We start from the raw sequence: 18394 nt of genomic DNA, 5'->3' as shown, positions 1-18394 counted from the left end.
TGGTTTCTTCCTGGTCCGCGCTCGCAAGCCAGCCGCCACCGCCGGGGACACTGCCGCCCCGTGCCTGGCGCGCTCCAACTCCTCGCCTCCCGTGACCCGGGACAAACTTCTGGCTGGGGCGCGGTCCCTGTCCCCGAGGCCAGCGTGGGAAACCCGAGGCGCTGCCGGGGCGAGCTAGGGTCGAGGGTGGCGCCCCGGGCGGTTGCTCCTGCCCGCCGGGTCCCGCCCGCATCTTGCTGGTGGCCGCCCCACGGAGCCCGCAGGCGCCGCGCAGGCCGAGCTGGCCCCGGGCCGGGGACACGGGCGCTCGCGCCCTCTAGCGGGCCGCGGCGGCTCCGGCCCGGCCGTGACGTGGGCTCCTTCCAGCCGGCCTGCGGGGCATCGCCAGTCAGTCGCGGAGCAGGAGCCCCGCGCGCAGCCTGCGCGGGCTCGGCCATTGGCGCGCGGCTGCCCGAGGTGGCTGGGACTGTGGGAGAGGCGGCGGGCTGCAAGCGCGCGATCACAGCCACGGCCACGGCTACGGCCACCCCGCCGCGGGCGGCTCGGTCCCGATCAGGGGTAGCGCTTAGGCGGGCTCATCACCGGATCCCAGCGAGGATTTGGGCTCCGCGGGCGCGCCCTCCGCTCTCTCTCCCGGCGGCGCCAGACTCTAAGCGGAGGCCAGCGGGAGGGCAAGAGGATCCAGGACGCCGTCCCCAGGTCCCGGAGCCGCGGGACTTCGGACTTGTGCAACTGTTGCCACTTTGGGGTCTGGTGTTTCGCTGCTGTCGTGTCTACCCTGGCAGCCTGCAGCTTAGGCTCGGGTCTACACTTGGCTTCCCGAGGCTACCGGCCGCCGCCGCCCCGAGGCGGCCCGGCGTGTACTCAGCACCATGAGGACCTTTGGGACTTGCCTGGTGACTTTAGCTGGACTTTTGCTAACTGCGGCCGGCGAAACATTTTCAGGTAAGCGAGACGCCACTACCGTTCCCGGGGCGCCTGGGACGTAGGCGACACCCGGGTGGGAGAGTCCGAGGCGAGCTTCAGGGCCAGGCAGGGGCAGGCAGGACCCGGCATCGCGTAGCGGGTGAGCGGGGCTGGCGGATGGCCGGAGGGAAAGAGCTGCCGAGCCCCGGAGTCTGCACAGCTCACGCAGGAGCCGGCAGGACAAGCACAGTCGCAGGAACAGGGACCTCCATCTCGGCCCCTGTGCCCACAGGACCTGGACTTGTACGCGGGGCTCAGTGTTCTTGGGCGGCCTGGGCAGGAAAGGCAGAAAACTTTGCCTGAAGTTCCCAGCTGTAGCCGCCGGAGTAGGCGTAGAGCGGGCCTCTCGACCCTGGAGGCAGCCGCCGTGGACTGCCAGTGCTCAGCTGAGCTTGCGGCGAGCTTCAAACCTAGTGGTGTAGCTGGCGACCACCCCAAACTTGACCTCCACTGCTCGGCGCGGTGGGCGACCTCAGCGGGTCCCCGCGGTTGCGCGGCTTCTCCGTGCCAGCGTTCCCTTTCTGCACCGCGGGAGGTCTCAGAGACCCTAGAGGAATCTGCTGCTCCCTAAGCCCTGGCCACTGTAGCTGGGCGCCCGGATTCCACCCTCGGCCTCCCTAAAGGTGTGCAGCGGGGGTCGGGACAACTTGCTAACCCAGCTCGGCTGCGCGGGGGGTCCTAGCCGAAAAGAGGGGGCGCGGACTGGCTGTGTGCATCAAGCTAACCGGAGGCTGTGCTCGGCCAGGCTTCGCGAGCCTTGAGGAGCTTTTCTTGGTGGAGACAGAGGGATCTGGACAAGAGTCAGGGGTCAGGCGCAAGACCAAAGGTGGCACAGAGTTAGCAGGGCTTCTAGGATCTTCTGTCCCCGGAGGACGCACGTGGTGTTTGGCAAACGCTGACAACATGCGCACACCTCCTCGTGTTTGTTAGTTTCACCAATGTCCACACACAATGGTGGCAGTGGAGTGTTACCTTTCTCTTTTAATAAAAAGGCCGCATTTAACCTTGAACAAGAATTACAAAATGGGGTTTTATGTGTTTTCGGAAAGGCTGAATAAATTTGTTTTTAAAAGACGATTGGTGAAAGGAACTTTCATTAAAGTAAGGAGTACCGTTTACAGACATTAAAGCCACAGAGACCTCTGGCCAGTAGAAGCATCAGGTTTGACTTCCTGGGCATCCTGGGATGCTGGTCCTTTGTATTCATAGGTGCAGAAGGTTACATCAGGCTTGGTGCTGAGCAGCAAGACCCTTGCGCATAATTGGTGGTCGAGGGGGAGGGGAGCTGGAGCTGCTAATCAGCTGTGCAGTGCGTTGAATGAACCCCAAACCTACAACTTCAATAGAGAAACGCTTTCTCTAGCTTAGTATCTCTCTAACAGTGTGGAAATGCACTGCTGAAGAGGTGTGGATGCAGGCACGCACAGCTGTCGGATATAAAGTGGATACTGATTTCGGCTGTGTTCTTATTAGTAAATAATAAAGTAAACGTGTGTCAGTTTGGAAGCCCTGTAATTCGGTGTTCAAAGCCAAGTTTGAAGGCCTTAGTGATGTTTTCTCTCTATTAGCATGCCTGTCTCTTAGATGGTATTTGTTTAAATTTAAGCTGTGTCAAGTGTCATTGTGGCAGAGTTTTAAATTGTGTCTAAGGAGGTGAGCAAAAGTATTTGTATGATTCAGTGGTACTCTTCTTAAAGATCCTTAAAGGATACTTTTAACTAGCAAAACAAACTTTAGCTAACATCTACCCTTATTTTTCTCTGGGGGGTGGGGAAGTCATTTCTATTTGTGTTTTGGTATGAATGGGAACACCTTTCCTTTTCTATTTGGAAATCTAGAACTATCCTTGTATGTTATCGGGGAGAAGGGAAATGAAAGGGCGTGTGAAAACGATTGTTTAGAGATGTTGAAAATTTCAAACTTTGAAGTTGGTAAGGTTCCTGTTTGCAAAAAATCAGACTTGTTGCTGGGCCTCCAATGGCCCCCCTCCCCCACACTGGCTTTTGGAAAGCAGAGGACAGGCACTAAGAGTTTATTGTGTGCATGCTGAGGAGATTAATTTTGATGCTGTGACACCAGCATCTCCCTTTCTTACAATTCTGCAGTACCTGGCTGCTTTACGTTGGTCCAGGAATACAGTAAAACATCCTACTGTAAGCTCTTTGAGGGCTGAGCCCTCTCCGGCCCCATCTTCCCATATAACACTTAATTTAGAGTCTTGGACCTAACACCAGGCACTCACTGTTTATTTTATAAGTTACTAGCGTGAGTCACTCCTGCCTTTGGCAGGCTTTGAAACTGTGTAACTGACTGGCCTGACAGGGAGGGAGAGGAGGAGGAATCCCTGACAGGCAGTCTTTGCTTGTAGCTCAGTGGCAAAGGTCTTGACTTGGGTGCTCAAAGCCCAGGGTTCCATACCCAGCCCCCTTCCCTCCTCCAGGCTGAGCTGACATTTTCCTCTTCGTGCCCACCTCATGGATGAACCCATGAGTCTACGTGCTCATCTTGGCCGCCCTTCTCCATGGCTTTCCTGCCTCTTAGAATGAGTGTGGAGTTCAGACTCTTTACCAGACATTTATAGAAGTGAGGTAGGCTCTCCTCCCCCCCACCATTTTCAAAATGGACTCAGTATAAGGAAATAGAATTAAGATTTGGACCCACATGGATTTTATAATCCGTAAGTATTTAACTTAAACATATTTTCCATTTATTTTTTGTTTTTACCCTATGAAATTGTTAGGCAAAATAGTAAAGTTAACTGTCTTTAGGCTTAGGTTATTAAAAATAAAAATACTTCTGTAAAAGACATATACTAAAGGCAGAAGGGCGGGCAAATAACACGGCTTAAGCAACTCTTTTCCATGATGAGGAGCCAAGGAGTTGGCCAGCCATTCCTCTTTGACCCATTTTAAACAGCCAACTTGTAGTCAGGTTGGGCAGTGAACTGCTTAGTTCTCTACACAGGCTGATGTGTGAAGTTTAGAAAGCTCTGGCTTGCAGAAACAGGACAGAGGTTAGCTCCCTGTTTCCACTCGAGTCTTGGGGATGTCACTAAACCAGCCCAACTTTGTGAACCGGCGGGCCCTCCGCGCAAGTTCCCCATAACATCTGTCAGGGATGTTAGGAGGAACCTGTGGGAATTTGCTGAAGTGTGTGTTGAGCGTGAGGGCCCTGTGTTGCCTGCTGCTCATTTGTTAACCTGGGTAATCTTCCCTGTTATGTAAGGCACAACCACGAGGGAAGTGAGGGGGACACTCCTGCTGTCTGTTCAGAGGCTACGCTTCTCTATAAGTATAAAATGGTTTCAAAACTCAGCCTTGCAGAGTTTAAGGAGTGGCAACGGGTCTGTTTAGCGGGCCAATGTTTTGTCTGTTTTGGATAACTACCCTCGTGACGTTTTTACATTTCTGTGCTACAGTCACTGGATAATTGATAGGAAGAAGTACTTCAAGTATCAATCTGTGAGCTGGAAAGGAATGTGCCAGGAAATTACTATAGCGTTATATCCTTGGAATTTATGTGCTTATGAAGAACTGCTTCAGCATAATAAATTGTTCTGATGTAGAAAATTACAGGTTTTAGTCTATGTTGTGTGGGGTTATTTTATGGGTTTTCAGATAGGAAGCTCCTGATATATGGTGAAATATGACTACTTGGATACAAAACTGGAATATTTCTGATTATTCCTTAAGGAACCACTGTCTTTAATTATGTCTTCAGATTATGTGAGCCCTGTATGAGTGAAGCCCTTCTTTGAGAGAAGTTGGTTTTGGAATATCAACATCTGAGACATTTGTCTACTTAAACCTATGGATATATCTAAGTTTTCCCACACACTGTCGTGATTTATTGGCATTATTAAGGTGCCCTAACCATTCTGGTGGAACAGATCAATATTTGTTTTCTTCGAGATTATGCTTTAAATTTCATGACATTTCCTAAGATGCTATATTATTTAAATATTTGAAGTATCCTTTTCCTTTCAGAAGGATGGGCAGGAATTTTAAGTGAGTTAAATACGTTTTGATAATGGTCAGTGGTGTATATGCTGATACCCGAGGAGACCAGTAGAGGGCACCACATGTCCTGGGAGCAGAAGTTACAGAGGGTTCTAAACCAAGCCATGTAGGTGCTGGGAACCAAATTCAGTTCCTCTCTGTTCAGCAAGTGCTCACAACCTCTGAGCGATCTTTCTGGCCCCATGAGCTAAATACATTTTAAGAACATTTTTTTTTCTAAATGTAAAATATTCTTAGGTAACATTTACCTTGTCTTTTTCTTTCATACTAAGATTCTTTTTTTTTTTTTTTTTTGAAAACCCACTCTTCCACCAGTTTTCTCCTTTTCATGTCTTTCTGTCTTCCTATCTCTATGAATACAACACAGTCCTTCTAATGGGCTTATCTCATAAGCCAGAGAAGGTTTAATTATGGCCGTCTTTCCAACTCACTAATCAAACATTTTTAAAAGATACAAAAAAATGCTATAAGCCTGCTATTGTAAGGGGGACCCAGCTTCTCTGGTTCTTAAAATACTGTAGAGGTTTTAGGTTTAGTTATCAGAAATCCAGAATTCACCCTGTAACTTGGGGTGGGGGGAGGGTGGAGTAAGTACAGCTTGCCTGCATTGGGTGGGGAGAAGGAAGGGTGTAGCCAAGAAGCTTCCTGTTCCATAAGGCACCACGTTTCCCTTTGGTGGGGCACCTGGGGAGTCCAGTGTGTAAGTAAAGGCCTGGGAGAGAGGAGGGGGGGAGAGGAGAGGAGAATCAGAAAACATGAGGAGGGAAAATTGTTTACTAACATGGATGGGCCCTGGGGACAGCATTTAGCTCTGCTACTGTTACTGAAGACAAGTGGGTTCCTAAGACAGTGGAGACTCCGCATGGTGTTCATGCAAATGGTAAACATCACTTCTGCAGCATCCTGGTTTTCCTTGGCTCTGAGTTGGGAAGGACCACCTTGACCCATCATTTCCAGCCCGGTGGGTGGGTGGGTGGGTGATGTGATTCCGATGGCCTTCCCCTTCTGCATAGAGCCGGGGGTGGGGGAAGGCGCTGGAGCATCTAGGTGCGAAGTCTTGTGGCCACAGTTTGAGACAAGTTGATTCAGAAGGGGGCACCCTAAAGTGTGGTCTGTGGGCCAGCAGCAGCAGCAGCATTCAGGAGAATGAGAGATTGGCCGGTTGTCACCTCTTCAGCCAGACCCTCTGGGGTCAGGGCCTAGTATTCTGTCAGAACTCCAGGGAATTCTGATGGGCCTGGGATCTAAGAGACAACACGAAAAAGGACTGGAAATGATCAGACTCCCCTCACTGGAGCTGAGAGGGGGACTGACGTAGAAACACAGAGCATGGACTCCTTCCTTAGATGCCATGTTTGCCTCATCAGCAGCCAGATATGGAGTGACCATGGTAACTGTTAAGTGGGATCACAGGTGCAGGACCACCGCCTGCCTGCCTGCCTTGGGAATGAGACTAGACCTGAGCAGCCGGGTTTAAAGACAGAAGAAAGGGGCTGCAGAGACGGCTCAAATGATTGCTACGTTTTTACTTAATGTAAAGTTGGAATTAAATCGTTGAATTAAACTGTAGTGTCCGGCCATCAGAAACCTCTCCAGGTTGGAGGTGTGTAAGATACTATTACTTCCAAGATGGAGCGACCCCTTCATGCTTATTAACACAGGGCCCTTAACTGGAGTATTCATTGTGCACTTGACGTTTCCCTTGGTAGGGTTCCATAAAGAAGAATAGTTGTCAGGATTTTCAAATCCACCAATAAGAGGCAGAGACTTCTCTGGGGTGAACCCGGAGACTCATTGTGTGACAGTCAGAACTTTGGGACAGAACCCGTGAACCTTGGATTTTTGGGGAAATATACCTATCTTCCAAATAGAAACCAAAAGGTTTCTGTCTTCTGTTTGAAGCGTGACCATGTGTAGCTGAAATTAGAGCCTAGCTTTCTGATTGGCCGCCGGAGACAATCGCTGCATCTCTGGCTTTTAACACTCCAGGTGAAGGAAAGGGATGGTGCGGCCACCATACATTGACTTGAACACATTTTCTCAGAAACAGAGGACTTGTCAGGATCCAGCCGGTTTCCCGTTGCCTCTTCTCTTGCCCTGATCCACCACTAATCACAAGTTCTAGCTGTGTCCCCAGACCACCTGCCTGAGCCAGGAAGAACATCCCGGGCTCATTAATTTACAGCCAAAGAAGGAGACGACGGCTAGCAGATCTCCACCTGCTTCATAGGTTATCAGCTAACTTGTTATTATGGAGTTAAGCTCGTCTGTGTCGGCTGCTGATTCTTCAGTGTCGCTGTACTTTTGTGTGACGCCACGTGTGACCCATAGACAACTTTCGGCTGGTCCGGGACAATCATTCCAATTTCCCCCTTGCCTCTGTGCTTGTGTGACATGCTGACTTTAGTCTCTGTAGAGAGATGAAATTGAGCAGTAGTAATTATTTGCAAATCAAATCAAAGTTCCTGCCAACCCTTTGGAGCGCAGCAGATTCTGCACTGTGCAGTCTGGGTATGTATGTACAGTTACCCGGACAGCCCACGGGCAGGAGCTTATATATGGCATCGTGGGTTTAGGTATGGAACTCTGGAAGTCACTAAAACTTGCTTGGCAATCTGATCCAGCCATTGCCCTGCTTACCACTCCAAGTGGTAATTACCCATGAGTCATTTCTGACTCTTTACAGGAAGCACAAGCAAGGGGAGGAACAGGATGCTGCTGCAGCTTCCTGTAGATGTGGGGACCAGAGCAGGGGACATGGCCTCACAGCCAGGGTGAATGATGACTTCAGGACATCAGGAGCAAACGAATGAGGATGGAGGAGCCGGAGACCTGCTGGAGGTGAAGGCTCCAGAATTTTCCTTGGGAGAACAGGCCGCTGCATAACAATGATTATGTGAACACACTATAGCCTTAATAAAAAAGCAAAACATTCACCTTTTTTTGAACTGCAAGGCAGAAAGGTTGATAGAGCATCTATTTGTTTTCTGATGGGTGAACATTTCTAATCACTTGTTCAGTATGCAAAAGGCAAACTTGTTGCAAACAATCAGAAAGGCCTTTTAGCCTGGCTTCCCGTGGCCGTCTGAGGCCTCATCTGCTTCCGGGCTTCCCTCTGTAGAATCTCGGGCATCACAAGTGGGCTTTCACAGGGACTGGGAGGAAATGCACCGCTCACAGGGACTGGGAGGAAATGCACCGCTCTCAGTGCAGAGGAGCCCTCCTCATCTCTCTTGTAATAATTACACTCCTGAAATGTACCCACTACATACTAGATCCACAGTTACAAAGTAGTTCAAAACCTCCCTTTAAAAATAAATGCTGCCAAGGCAAACGGCTATGTTTTAACTCAACTCTTTTAAACACGGAGTAGTTGCTCTGTAAATGTCTGTTGTAGTCTCCCTGAGAAGAGAAAGCTAGAGCATTTCAGCTTGCAGCTCTGCCTACCCCCATCTTTCCTGGTCCTGGTCAAGTTAGGTGGTTTTTTTAAGCCTTTGGAATATAACCTTAATAAAAGAACCAGGAGTGGGTTAGGATAGTGCTCTTATCCGTTGATGAGTGTAGAAAGATTCTGGTCCCTAAATGAAAACTAGAAAGTACCACCTTTTTGTGGTAATTAAACATAAAAAATAAGCCTGTAATCTTATTGTGTCTGGTAAGAGTTTATGACTCAGTTGTTGTTTTAAAGTAGGATTTTGGTATAATACCAATCACTTACAAATGAACTTTATCATGGTACTCTTGCCAGACAGATATGACTTACATGGTGGTCTATAAAAAGAGCCATAGTAATGGACTGGCCAGGGTGATTTGGTCAGAAAAGTGCTTGCCTTGCAAACACAAGGACCCAGATTTGATCTCCAGAACCCACAGGGAAGGCCAGGCTTAGCAATGCCCAGTACTGGGGAGACAGAAACAAGAGGAACCCCGGGCTCACCTGTCCTCTCTTCTGGCCCAATGGGTGATCTCCAGGCCTGTGAGAGATCCTGTCTCAAAGGAAGCATACACAAGACCACCTAAGGCTGTCCTCTGACCTACACACACACACACAGAGGGGGGGCAGAGGCAGAGGCAGAGGCAGGGGCAGGGGCAGGGGCAGGGGCAGGGGCAGGAATAACACCTGCCTGTGCACTTGCCCCTGTAGACACACATGCACCTGTTTGTAAACAAAAAGAGCCATGGCATCGCCTGGCAAAGGTGCCACCATAGGGAACCTTTTGTCTTTCCTCTCAGTTGTGGGAGTTTCCTAGATCTCGTTCTGTTGCTGTGGTGAACAACATCTCCAAAAGCAACTCGGAGAGGAAAAGATTCATTTGGCTTAAGGTCACAGTCAATCATCTAGGGAGGTCCGGGCCGGAGCCCGAGATCGGAACTGCATCAGAGGCCCGGAGGAACAATGCTCACTGGTTTGCTAAGCCAGTGTTTCTCTCCAGCCCGGTTCCTACCACCCTGAGGACGGTATACACTCACAGCAGTCTGGGCCCCTGGGCATCTATGAGCAATCAGAAAACACCACATAAACACGGATACAGGCCAGAGCTTATATAAGACCCTCTTGTCTTGAGGCCCCCTGGCAATCGGATGAGTCTTCACAAGGATGAACCTAATTTTACCGCTGCAGAGCTCTGAGTGGATCACAGTAAAAATGGCAGGCTTCTTTTGTCTTCTCGGGTATACCCTATTCCTCTCCCTTCAGTGTCCTGTCCTCTCAAGTGAGGAAATTTCATAAACGGGCCACATTGACAGTAATCCCAGTGTCGTATTTTCTGCTTCTTGGGAACTGTGCCCACGGAGTAGGGTGTAATTCCACATGGATGCTGGCATCCATGGGCGTTATGTTCTGAGTCTACCGTAAAGCACAGAGGAGCAACACCTCCTCACACCCACCATGATGGTCATAGGCAGGTTGGCAAGAGGAGCACATAGGGCATTTGTTGAATTGAAGTTTGTGGCCGCACAAGAACATGCAGCCATTAAGATCTAAGATGCCAAGCTGGGCGTGGTGGCACACGCCTTTAATCCCAGCACTCCGGAGGCAGAGGCAGGCAGATTTCTGAGTTCAAGGCCAGCCTGGTCTACAAAGTGAGTTCCAGGACAGCCAGGGCTATACAGAGAAACCCCCCCAAAAAAAAAAAAAAAAAAAAAAAAAATCTAAGATGCCAGGGAGCCTGCCCATTTCCATCTGAAGTACAGGGAAGGTGGACGGCTATGCAGGAACGATAGTAAAATAATGATCAAGGGACATCCAGCAAAGACCATCTGTCTGTACTTTTCTTGGTCTTGGTATGAGGCAGGGCTCCTCTGGGGGAAAAAAGCAAGGGGATATGGCTGCCCAGGACTGGTGAGGGGTGAAGGGGATGGCATTCCCCTCGGTGAGGACCTACGCGCCTGACCCTGCCTCATGTTGAATTATTCTTTTTTCAAGCTACCTGCTCAATATTTTACCTTTATGTATTTACTTTTTATTATGTGTGTGTGTGCACATACACAGCGCATGTGTGGAGGTGTGATGAGGTCTGAGAATTTGTGGGAGTTGATGCTGTCTTCCCATCCTGTGGATCCTGAGTGTTGAACTCAGGCCATTGGAATGGCCACAGACACCCTTATCCACTGAGCCATCTCATCAGCCTGGATTTGAACTCTCTTCCCATTTCTGGACAGCCAAAGGGCCTTGGGCCCCGCTCTTTTGCTTTACTAAATTTCAGTCTCCTTTTCTGAAACAGTCTTTGTAGGATTACTATAAATATGCAGCTATGTTAATAAAGCTATGTTAGCTTGAGGGGCTGTGGCTGTGTGTGATGGTCAGGATAGGGGCAATGACTTTACTGTCTATCTTCCGTGTGTCTGATGGGTGTATCAAACAAATTGCCTATTTCTATAGGTCAAAAAAGGCTGAATATTCCTTGTCACTTGTAGAGCTTAAGCGAAAAGTCCCCGCTCTTTCTAAGGCTTTGGCGGCCATGCTTCCAGGTAGCTGGATATCTGACATGTGAGTGTGTATATGTGGCTGTACACAACTTTGCCATGTCACTTAGGTCTTAAACCCCTGAAATTAGCATAATGATCACCTCTGAACAGGCACTGTGGAAAGTCAGTGCTTCCGAGGCCACACAGAGAGGACAGAGGTAGATAGCCACAGAAGACAATGGTGGACAGGTGTCAGGCAATCACCTGGGGTGACAAGAATTCAGACTCCTGGCCTAAAGAGACTCATTGATCTCTGAAGCAGGACCACAGAGACAGGAAGGGCAACCAACCCAGGAACTGCTGGGCCACAGCAGGGAGAGCCATCACCAGTGTACAGAATTTACCACAGTTCCTCTCACTAGTGTTAGGAAGCATCTGAGGATGACTGTAGGAATTGAAAATTCCAAACTCATATCCTCTGTGTGTGTGTGTGTGTGTGTGTGTGTGTGTGTGTGTGTAACTCTGTGCACACAGGCACCTGTGCACAACGAAGCTCCCACTTTCTTGTGCCAAGGGAGAAAAATGAATTCAGAAACAAGTTGTTTTATAGAAACAATATTCCATGCCAGGCCTCCAGGTTAATGTCTCTGTCGTGAAATGTGGCATCACTCTGGAATGAGGGACGTAGTCAGAAGAGAAAAGGCAGTTCCGGGGTCCTCAGAGCCCTGTGGTTTCAGCTCTCTCTGTTTCCAGATCCGAGCTCTCTGGAGATGACTCATTCAGAGATAATCAGGAGACAAGATAATCCGTGAAGTATTTTGGGACGATTACTTCCCTGCGCACACTTCTGCATCTCATGCTCGCTGAAACATATGGGCAGCAAGGAATAATTTGCCGTAGGGGGTCCCCTAAGCAAAGGCAGAGACTTGACATTTTCAGTTCCTCCCTGGCTGGGTTCAGACACTTGAAAATTTCACTTCCTTGTCATTTCGGTCAAGGAAGAAAGGCTCTTGTCAAAACGTGTCTCTAGCAGAGGTGGCTCATTAAGCTATCTTTCATATGACATGCCTAATAGGACGTCACCTTGATAAGCCGGTCTCTGCATTCAGACATTATCATTTGTAAAATGAAGGCATTTGATCCAAGTACCTATAAGATCTCTCCAGTTGCTCACAGAGTGGGAGGACTAGCTTGTCTGGAAGTACAGCATGCAAGAAGGGACCTGGGCCAGAGGGTCCCGGTTGATCACCAAGGTTGCTCCAAATGTTGGGACTGTGGGGACCCATCTGAGAATTGTGTGACGGAGCCTGAGGTCGCTGGTGAAGAGAAGGGTGTGTGCTGCAGGCATGTGGAGAAGTGTGGGAGTGCATGTCTACTACAGGCTGGAGCTGCCCAGGACAAGATGCTCTGCCGTCTCTCTCTACACTGGTCAGCACAGTTGTCAGCCTCAGGTGCCACCAAGGGCTCTGCAGCAACTGGCCCGTTCAGGGCTATGACTTTTGATATAAAATTTGACATTCCAATCAGCCATGTTCAGAGGCTTAGAATGGACAACAGTGATCGATGACCATAGACCAAACCCTAATTATAGGCAAGTGTCGTGTGACAAGACTTTTCCTGGGCTGGTGAAACACCCTAGTCTACTCACCCCAGATAGGGAGCCCACAACAGAGTACGGATACCACCAAGTCCAATTTGGTGAACCAGTGACTTACTTTCAGGAAAACAGGCGAGGGGTCGCATACAGGAGCAGACATGACTCACAGACAGCTCCATCACCAAGGATGGCTCCAACACGGGAGGCAGGTCAGGAAAGCTGGGAGCCTGGAGCACACTGCACAGCCTACAGGGAGCACCACACATAGAAGAGTGTCCTTTCCTGGTGCCTCAGCTGGTCCAAACCTCCTTGGGCAGCTCTGCGGATCCCAGAATCTTCATTGCAGTTTTTCTTCTGGTTTTGTTGTTGTTGTTGGGGTTTTTGTTTGTTTCATTTTGTTTTGTTTGTTTTGGTGCAGTTCAGGCTTTTCCTCCTGAAGAGTCTCTGTATTTTATTGTTTACTTTGATAGGGAGTGGCCTCATGGATCTGGTCAGGTTTGCTGACCACCCCCTCTTCAGAACTCTCCCATAAAATGGACTGTTTTGATGATGGCATACTAAAAAAGGGGTGCTGGAGGGAACTCCTGCAGAACAGCAAGGGACTATGTTGTGGGGATATGAGATGCTCAACCTTATTGGGGGCTCTGAAGCTAGAGGAAGCTGTGCTGAGAGAACCCACAGAGATCCTGAGAGGTCAGAAGGTTTCCACCCATGACCAACTCGGGTCATTGAGCTGAGAGACTCATACCTCAGGCCCCAGGACGATAGTGGCCTTTTCCTGAGTATGTGAACTGTAACAAAATATGTGGTAAATGCAGTATGGCTGGAATGATGTTGAGTGGGGCTATGTTACAGATAGAGCTGTGTGGGGGTTTGTTACAGAGCTGTGTATGGGGTGTGTTACAGAGCTGTGTAAGGGTATGTTACAGAGATGTATGGGGTGTATTGCAGAGCTGTGTGGAGGTGTATTACAGAGCTGTGTGTGGGTTTGTTACAGAGCTGTGTGGTGATGCGTTGAGTTGAACTGTGATGTATTATAAATTTCTACGACCTGCTGGGGAGATTTCCTTCTGCACCTTAGTTCTAAGAGAAGAGGTGATTCCTCTGAGCAGTTAGTTTCTTCTGGGCAAGCCGTGGCCTGACGTAACCCCCCCCCCCACTTCCCCCACCCCCCACCCCCCGTTGGGCGTCAGAACACAGTCAAAGACCTATTCTACTGTGCTAGAGCCATTTTCAAACTGAGAAGATGCAGCCAAGCTGTCCCACATCAGTAAGAAATCAAGGGGTTTGTTGGCTCTCCTCACACAGGAGGTCCCATGAGCAGGGATGCCTCGGAGTCTAAGTCTTCTCAGAGGCTCTTTTCTCTCTGTGATGTTTCTAAGGAGTTCCAGGCAAAGTTCCTCGGACTCCAGCAGAGAGATAGATTCTGCTCCCCGATGGCACAGTTGGGCCCCCCGAGACTGGGCTGGGAGGAGAAATAGGCTGTTCCCAGTGGGAAGAGAGCAGATGACATCCGAGCCAAAGCCACTAACACCCGATCTGTCCTTTATTGATCCTGGTTCCTGGATCCTTTCCTTGGCCCAATTCCTTGTCTCCTCTTGGTTTTTCCTCAACCTATTTTAATACGCTTTCCTTGTTTTAATCTCATTATACTTATTATAAATGCAGTAAATCTTTTGGGAACTGGGCGGAGGTGGCAGAAAAGGAGTTCAAGCCTTGTCATTTATTTGAATCATTATTCTAAATGTAACTCCTGGGCTTCTCTTCCTCCCTCCCCCCCCTTTTCGGCAGGCATTCATTTCCTTGTTTTGTGTTGTTTTAAAGAGAGAGAGTCTCATGCTGTAACCCTAACCAGCTTAGAATTTACTGCATAGACCAGGGTGGCTCTGAACTTGTAGCCATTCTCCTGTGTCTTCCTGTTAGGTGCACATGTATAGCTGGGGAACCCAGGAACAGAAGTTATTACAGCCACAGTCGCTCTCAGATTCATCCCATAGTGGATTGCTGTCTAGGGCTGGGCTGTCCAGCTCAGTGGTAGGGAACCTGATGAGCATGGCCAAGGCCTTCATTCTCAGCGCCAAAGGGAAGGTATCAAAGCTTTTGGTTACGCTTATAGGGTAGAAAGGCTTAGGGATAATCTGATTAAACATTTTATGTGGACACAGTAAAGAAATGAAAGACTCTGTAAATTGGAAAGATGGTACGTTGATTTGTTATTAGTGAGCAACAAACTCATAGATGTAGCTGGGTCAAACAGTCAGTTACAGTAACTCATTCACTTGAAGTAACCATCATCTTGGAGGCTTACTGCCTCAACCTGCTAACCTAGGCCTAGTTCTGGAAGCTTCTGGCCTGTGTGCAATCTTACATAGGCCTAGAAGGTTTGGGGCTTCTAAGACTTGTTGCTGAGCAAGCTAACCCTTCCTAGTTCTTTCTAATCTCTGGCTGTCTGCTTCAACTCAGCTGTTCTGCCTCAAATTCTTCTGATCGAATCTGACCGATCGAACCTGGTATCTCTCAGCTGGCAGTGTCCAAGTTTTAGAAAGGAAGTTGAGGGCTGGTGAGATGGCTCAGTGGGTAAGAGCACCCGACTGCTCTTCCAAAGGTCCTGAGTTCAAATCCCAGTGACCACATGGTGGCTCATAACCATCTGTAACAAGATCTGACGCCCTCTTCTGGAGTGTCTGAAGACAGCTACAGAGTAATTACATATAATAAATAAATAAAGCTTTAAAAAAAAAAAAAAAAAAGAAAGGAAGTTGAGGTTGAAAGACTGGAAAGGAAGGGTCAACCCTACTGCCCTCTCTCTCTCTCTGTCTTCTGAATGAGGAAGCCGCTAACCTCAGTGGATCCAGCTGGAACTGGATAGGGTCACTCCATGCCCTTGTGGTTCATGAATTTGCTTCAGATATCAAATGACAGGACCCACAATTCTTGTCTCTGGGGCATCAGGCAGGTAAAGTAGCCTGCTGAAATCCCCACTAAAGCCCCGCGAGGCCAATCCTATGGTCCTTCTAGGACACTTTGTCCCCGTGGTAAGGGGAGAGATGATCCTGTGCAGAACACAGCGCTTGTCTGACTAGCTGCTGCCCCTGGAGCCCTGGGACCATCATCGTGACCTGCAAATCCCAGAGGGTAAGGCTTTTCCCGGCCCCCATGGTTCTTCTGTGTGAGACTGTGACTCAGAAACCAACCGCTATCTTTCCTGACTCTCCTAAGGTACGTGGTACAGGATGCACATGCACAGCAGTTGTGCTATGCCTAGGTCTCTGAGTTTGTTTTCCAAGGTTCTTTTCTATTCCTCTTGGTTTTATGGGATGGATGGAATTGATGTCACAGAACGTTTCAGGATGTTACACCGACAGAGGGGACAGCTAATTTGGGATCCTTTCTTTCTGGCCTATTGGCTCCAAATCCCCTATTTTCATCTCCTCTTATGCACATCGTATTTTAAAGCTGCGTTTAGTATAGTCTTCACGTTGGTGTTAAAAATAATTCTACAATTGTTGTAGCCCAATCCCACAACGTACCCACTGCTATTTTTACAGCCCCTGAAATAGTAAATTAGAAAGACGCTTAGCTCTAAACAAATCGAATAAAATTAATTGGAGAGTTCTTCATCTTTTCCCAAGCAAAAAAAAAGGGGGGGGGGCAATGCTGTCTGCTCTGTCGTTCCCTGGTCTCCTCTTCTAAGTCGAGCTGTAGGTTTCTAATTTCTATGTTTCCATCTGACTGAGTAAAGCAAGCAGTTTGTTCCTCTGTTGTTGCTGTTTCTTTCCAGGCCTGCTTTTACTTCAAATAAGCAAGCCAAGAGTCATTGCTATCTATTTATTTATGAACAAGAAATCACTATTTGTTTGGCTTATTTTTCTCCCTGGGGTAAATTTTGAAAGCCTGTTGTGGTACTCTCTCAGCAATCCCTCCAACCCACGGTCCCTTCCTCACTTTAATACCCTGCAACTGAACGCTGTGGGAAGAACTGATCACCCTGAGGTGTTCGGGGATAGAATATTTGAGAATATTCCAGGATTCTTTGCAAGGCATGGTCTTTTCCCCAAACAGTACTTATCCAGAATTAAATAAACAATGACATGGGATTGTGGCTTTCTGTCCAGTAGCCAAGGACACCCTTTCTGAGTGCCCTCATTTGTGGATTCTGTCTCTCCTCGGGATTGAGGAGCTGGGTGTCTTAGACGAGGGTTTGCCGGAAGTGTTTATAGTAAGAGTAAAACTCGAGCGAGAGGCATGCAGGGCGCATGCTTATTCCAATAGTGTAGAAATGAGAGGGGGATGGACAGGGGGAGGGGAGGGGAGGAGGAGGGGGAGTGAGAGAGGGGGAAGGGGAGGGGGAAGTACATAGGGGAAGGGGGAGGGGAGGGAGAGGAGCAGAGCCAACTCCTTCTCTGGTGATTATATAGCAGAAAGCTTGCAGAAGCACCCTACAAAGTTTGGGGTGCACCCTGTGGTCGTAGCTCAGAGGTTGGCCAGTGAAGCCTCCATGCATGGTCAACACTGTCCACAGAAGAGGCAAACTAAGTCCTCAGCTAGACTCCTTATTTATTCTTTTATTTTTATTTTTATTTTAAATTAGATGCTTCCTCTGCTAGGGAGTCTTTGAAAGTGTCTTTCAGCTTAGAGGTACATGTCAGAAGGGAAGTCCTCCAAAAAAAAAAAAAAAAAAAAACCCTGAAGGAAGAAGCAAGCTTTGAATATTTATTTTTCAGATTTTAAAAATCAGAACACGGCGATGTTGGCGGCCTGGCACCCGTCCCCTGTGTTTCCTTCTTAAGGACACACCTTGTGCGCAGCAAGTTCTCGGGCCGGCCCCACGTGGGCAGGTTTGCTGCAGTGTTCCAGGATGGCTTTGGGAGGAACTGGGGTGTGGTTGGAAGCTGAGAAATGGTGGGTTTTGTGTCTGTTTGGGGAGTGGTGAGGTTTGTGTCCGCTCCTATTCTCAGGGCTGAGACCCAGGTCCCGGTCTCTGGTCTCTTTCTTCTATTTTTTGTCATCCTGTTTGTCTCCTCCCTGTATCTTTTGTTTATGTAATGCATTCTAGAGAAAGTGATGAGGACCCCCCCCCCGGCATGGGTCACCCCCAGTCTTTGTTAGTCCTCTTGGGAGCATCAGTGGGTCCTGCCTTTCCCTTCTGCAGTTTGTGACTGGGACAGTGAGCCCTGATGTAAGTGGAACGAGCTAGTGAGTTCACAGAGTGAGTGCACACACACACCTCCCAGTGCCTCATCTGCTCAGGGGCTGGCAGAGCAGTATTGCAGTACATCAGGAATAATGCATACTTACTGGATGCTTACCACGTATTGTCTAAAGTGGGTTTGTATGACTCATTGAATATTCAGTAACCTGTCCCCCCCCCCTCAACATACACACACACACACACCATTTCAGAAGCTTGGATATAAGTTCAGATGCCACTGAACAGAATAAGCCATGTTGCAAGGGACAAAGTTGATATTCACCCTTGATCAACCCAACCCTGATGACTCTAAACTGTAATACGTGTTGAGTGTTCTTTATCCAAGCAAGCCAAACCTGAAATGCACCAAATGCGTCCCATAGCACCAGCATGGTGCCAAGCGTACAGGTCCACATTTGATGCCCATGGTAGGCAGGAGTTGCAATGCTAACAGCACTGTGTGAGGTTGCCTACATGACCTTGTGTGTAAGATGGTTAGAAAAAAAGTGAGTTTTGTGTTTGGACTCAGGCCCCATCCCCAAGGTAGCTCATTATATGTACCTGCAAATATTCCTAAATCTAACAGTATTTGAAATCTAAAGCACTTCTGTCTTGGGATTTTGGTTAAGGGTTCTCAGAGACTCATATATAGTATGTATGCTTATTAGCCAGTTAGCTTCACGCTGCACATTTGCCTTCAGAGGATCCTAGATT

At 48.6% G+C, this 18394-nt stretch overlaps 1 protein-coding gene across 8 annotated transcripts in view; it reads left to right on the top strand.

Moving 5' to 3' along the window:
• Positions 1-403: 403 nt before the first annotated feature.
• Ptprm (protein tyrosine phosphatase receptor type M) overlaps positions 404-18394 on the top strand; it is a 680881-nt gene continuing 662890 nt past the window's right edge. For all 8 annotated transcript variants that reach the window (XM_021218491.2, XM_029531514.1, XM_029531511.1 and 5 more), the window contains exon 1: positions 404-945. In XM_021218491.2, coding sequence (XP_021074150.1) covers positions 873-945 — 73 coding nt within the window. In that variant the 5' untranslated portion in view covers positions 404-872. The remainder of the gene's footprint in view (positions 946-18394) is intronic.

This window comes from Mus pahari, chromosome 18 (genome assembly GCF_900095145.1).
Source record: "Mus pahari chromosome 18, PAHARI_EIJ_v1.1, whole genome shotgun sequence".
NCBI lineage: Eukaryota > Metazoa > Chordata > Mammalia > Rodentia > Muridae > Mus > Mus pahari.
The sequence above is the reverse complement of the archived record's forward strand: the minus strand, read 5'-3'. Positions and strand labels throughout refer to the sequence as shown.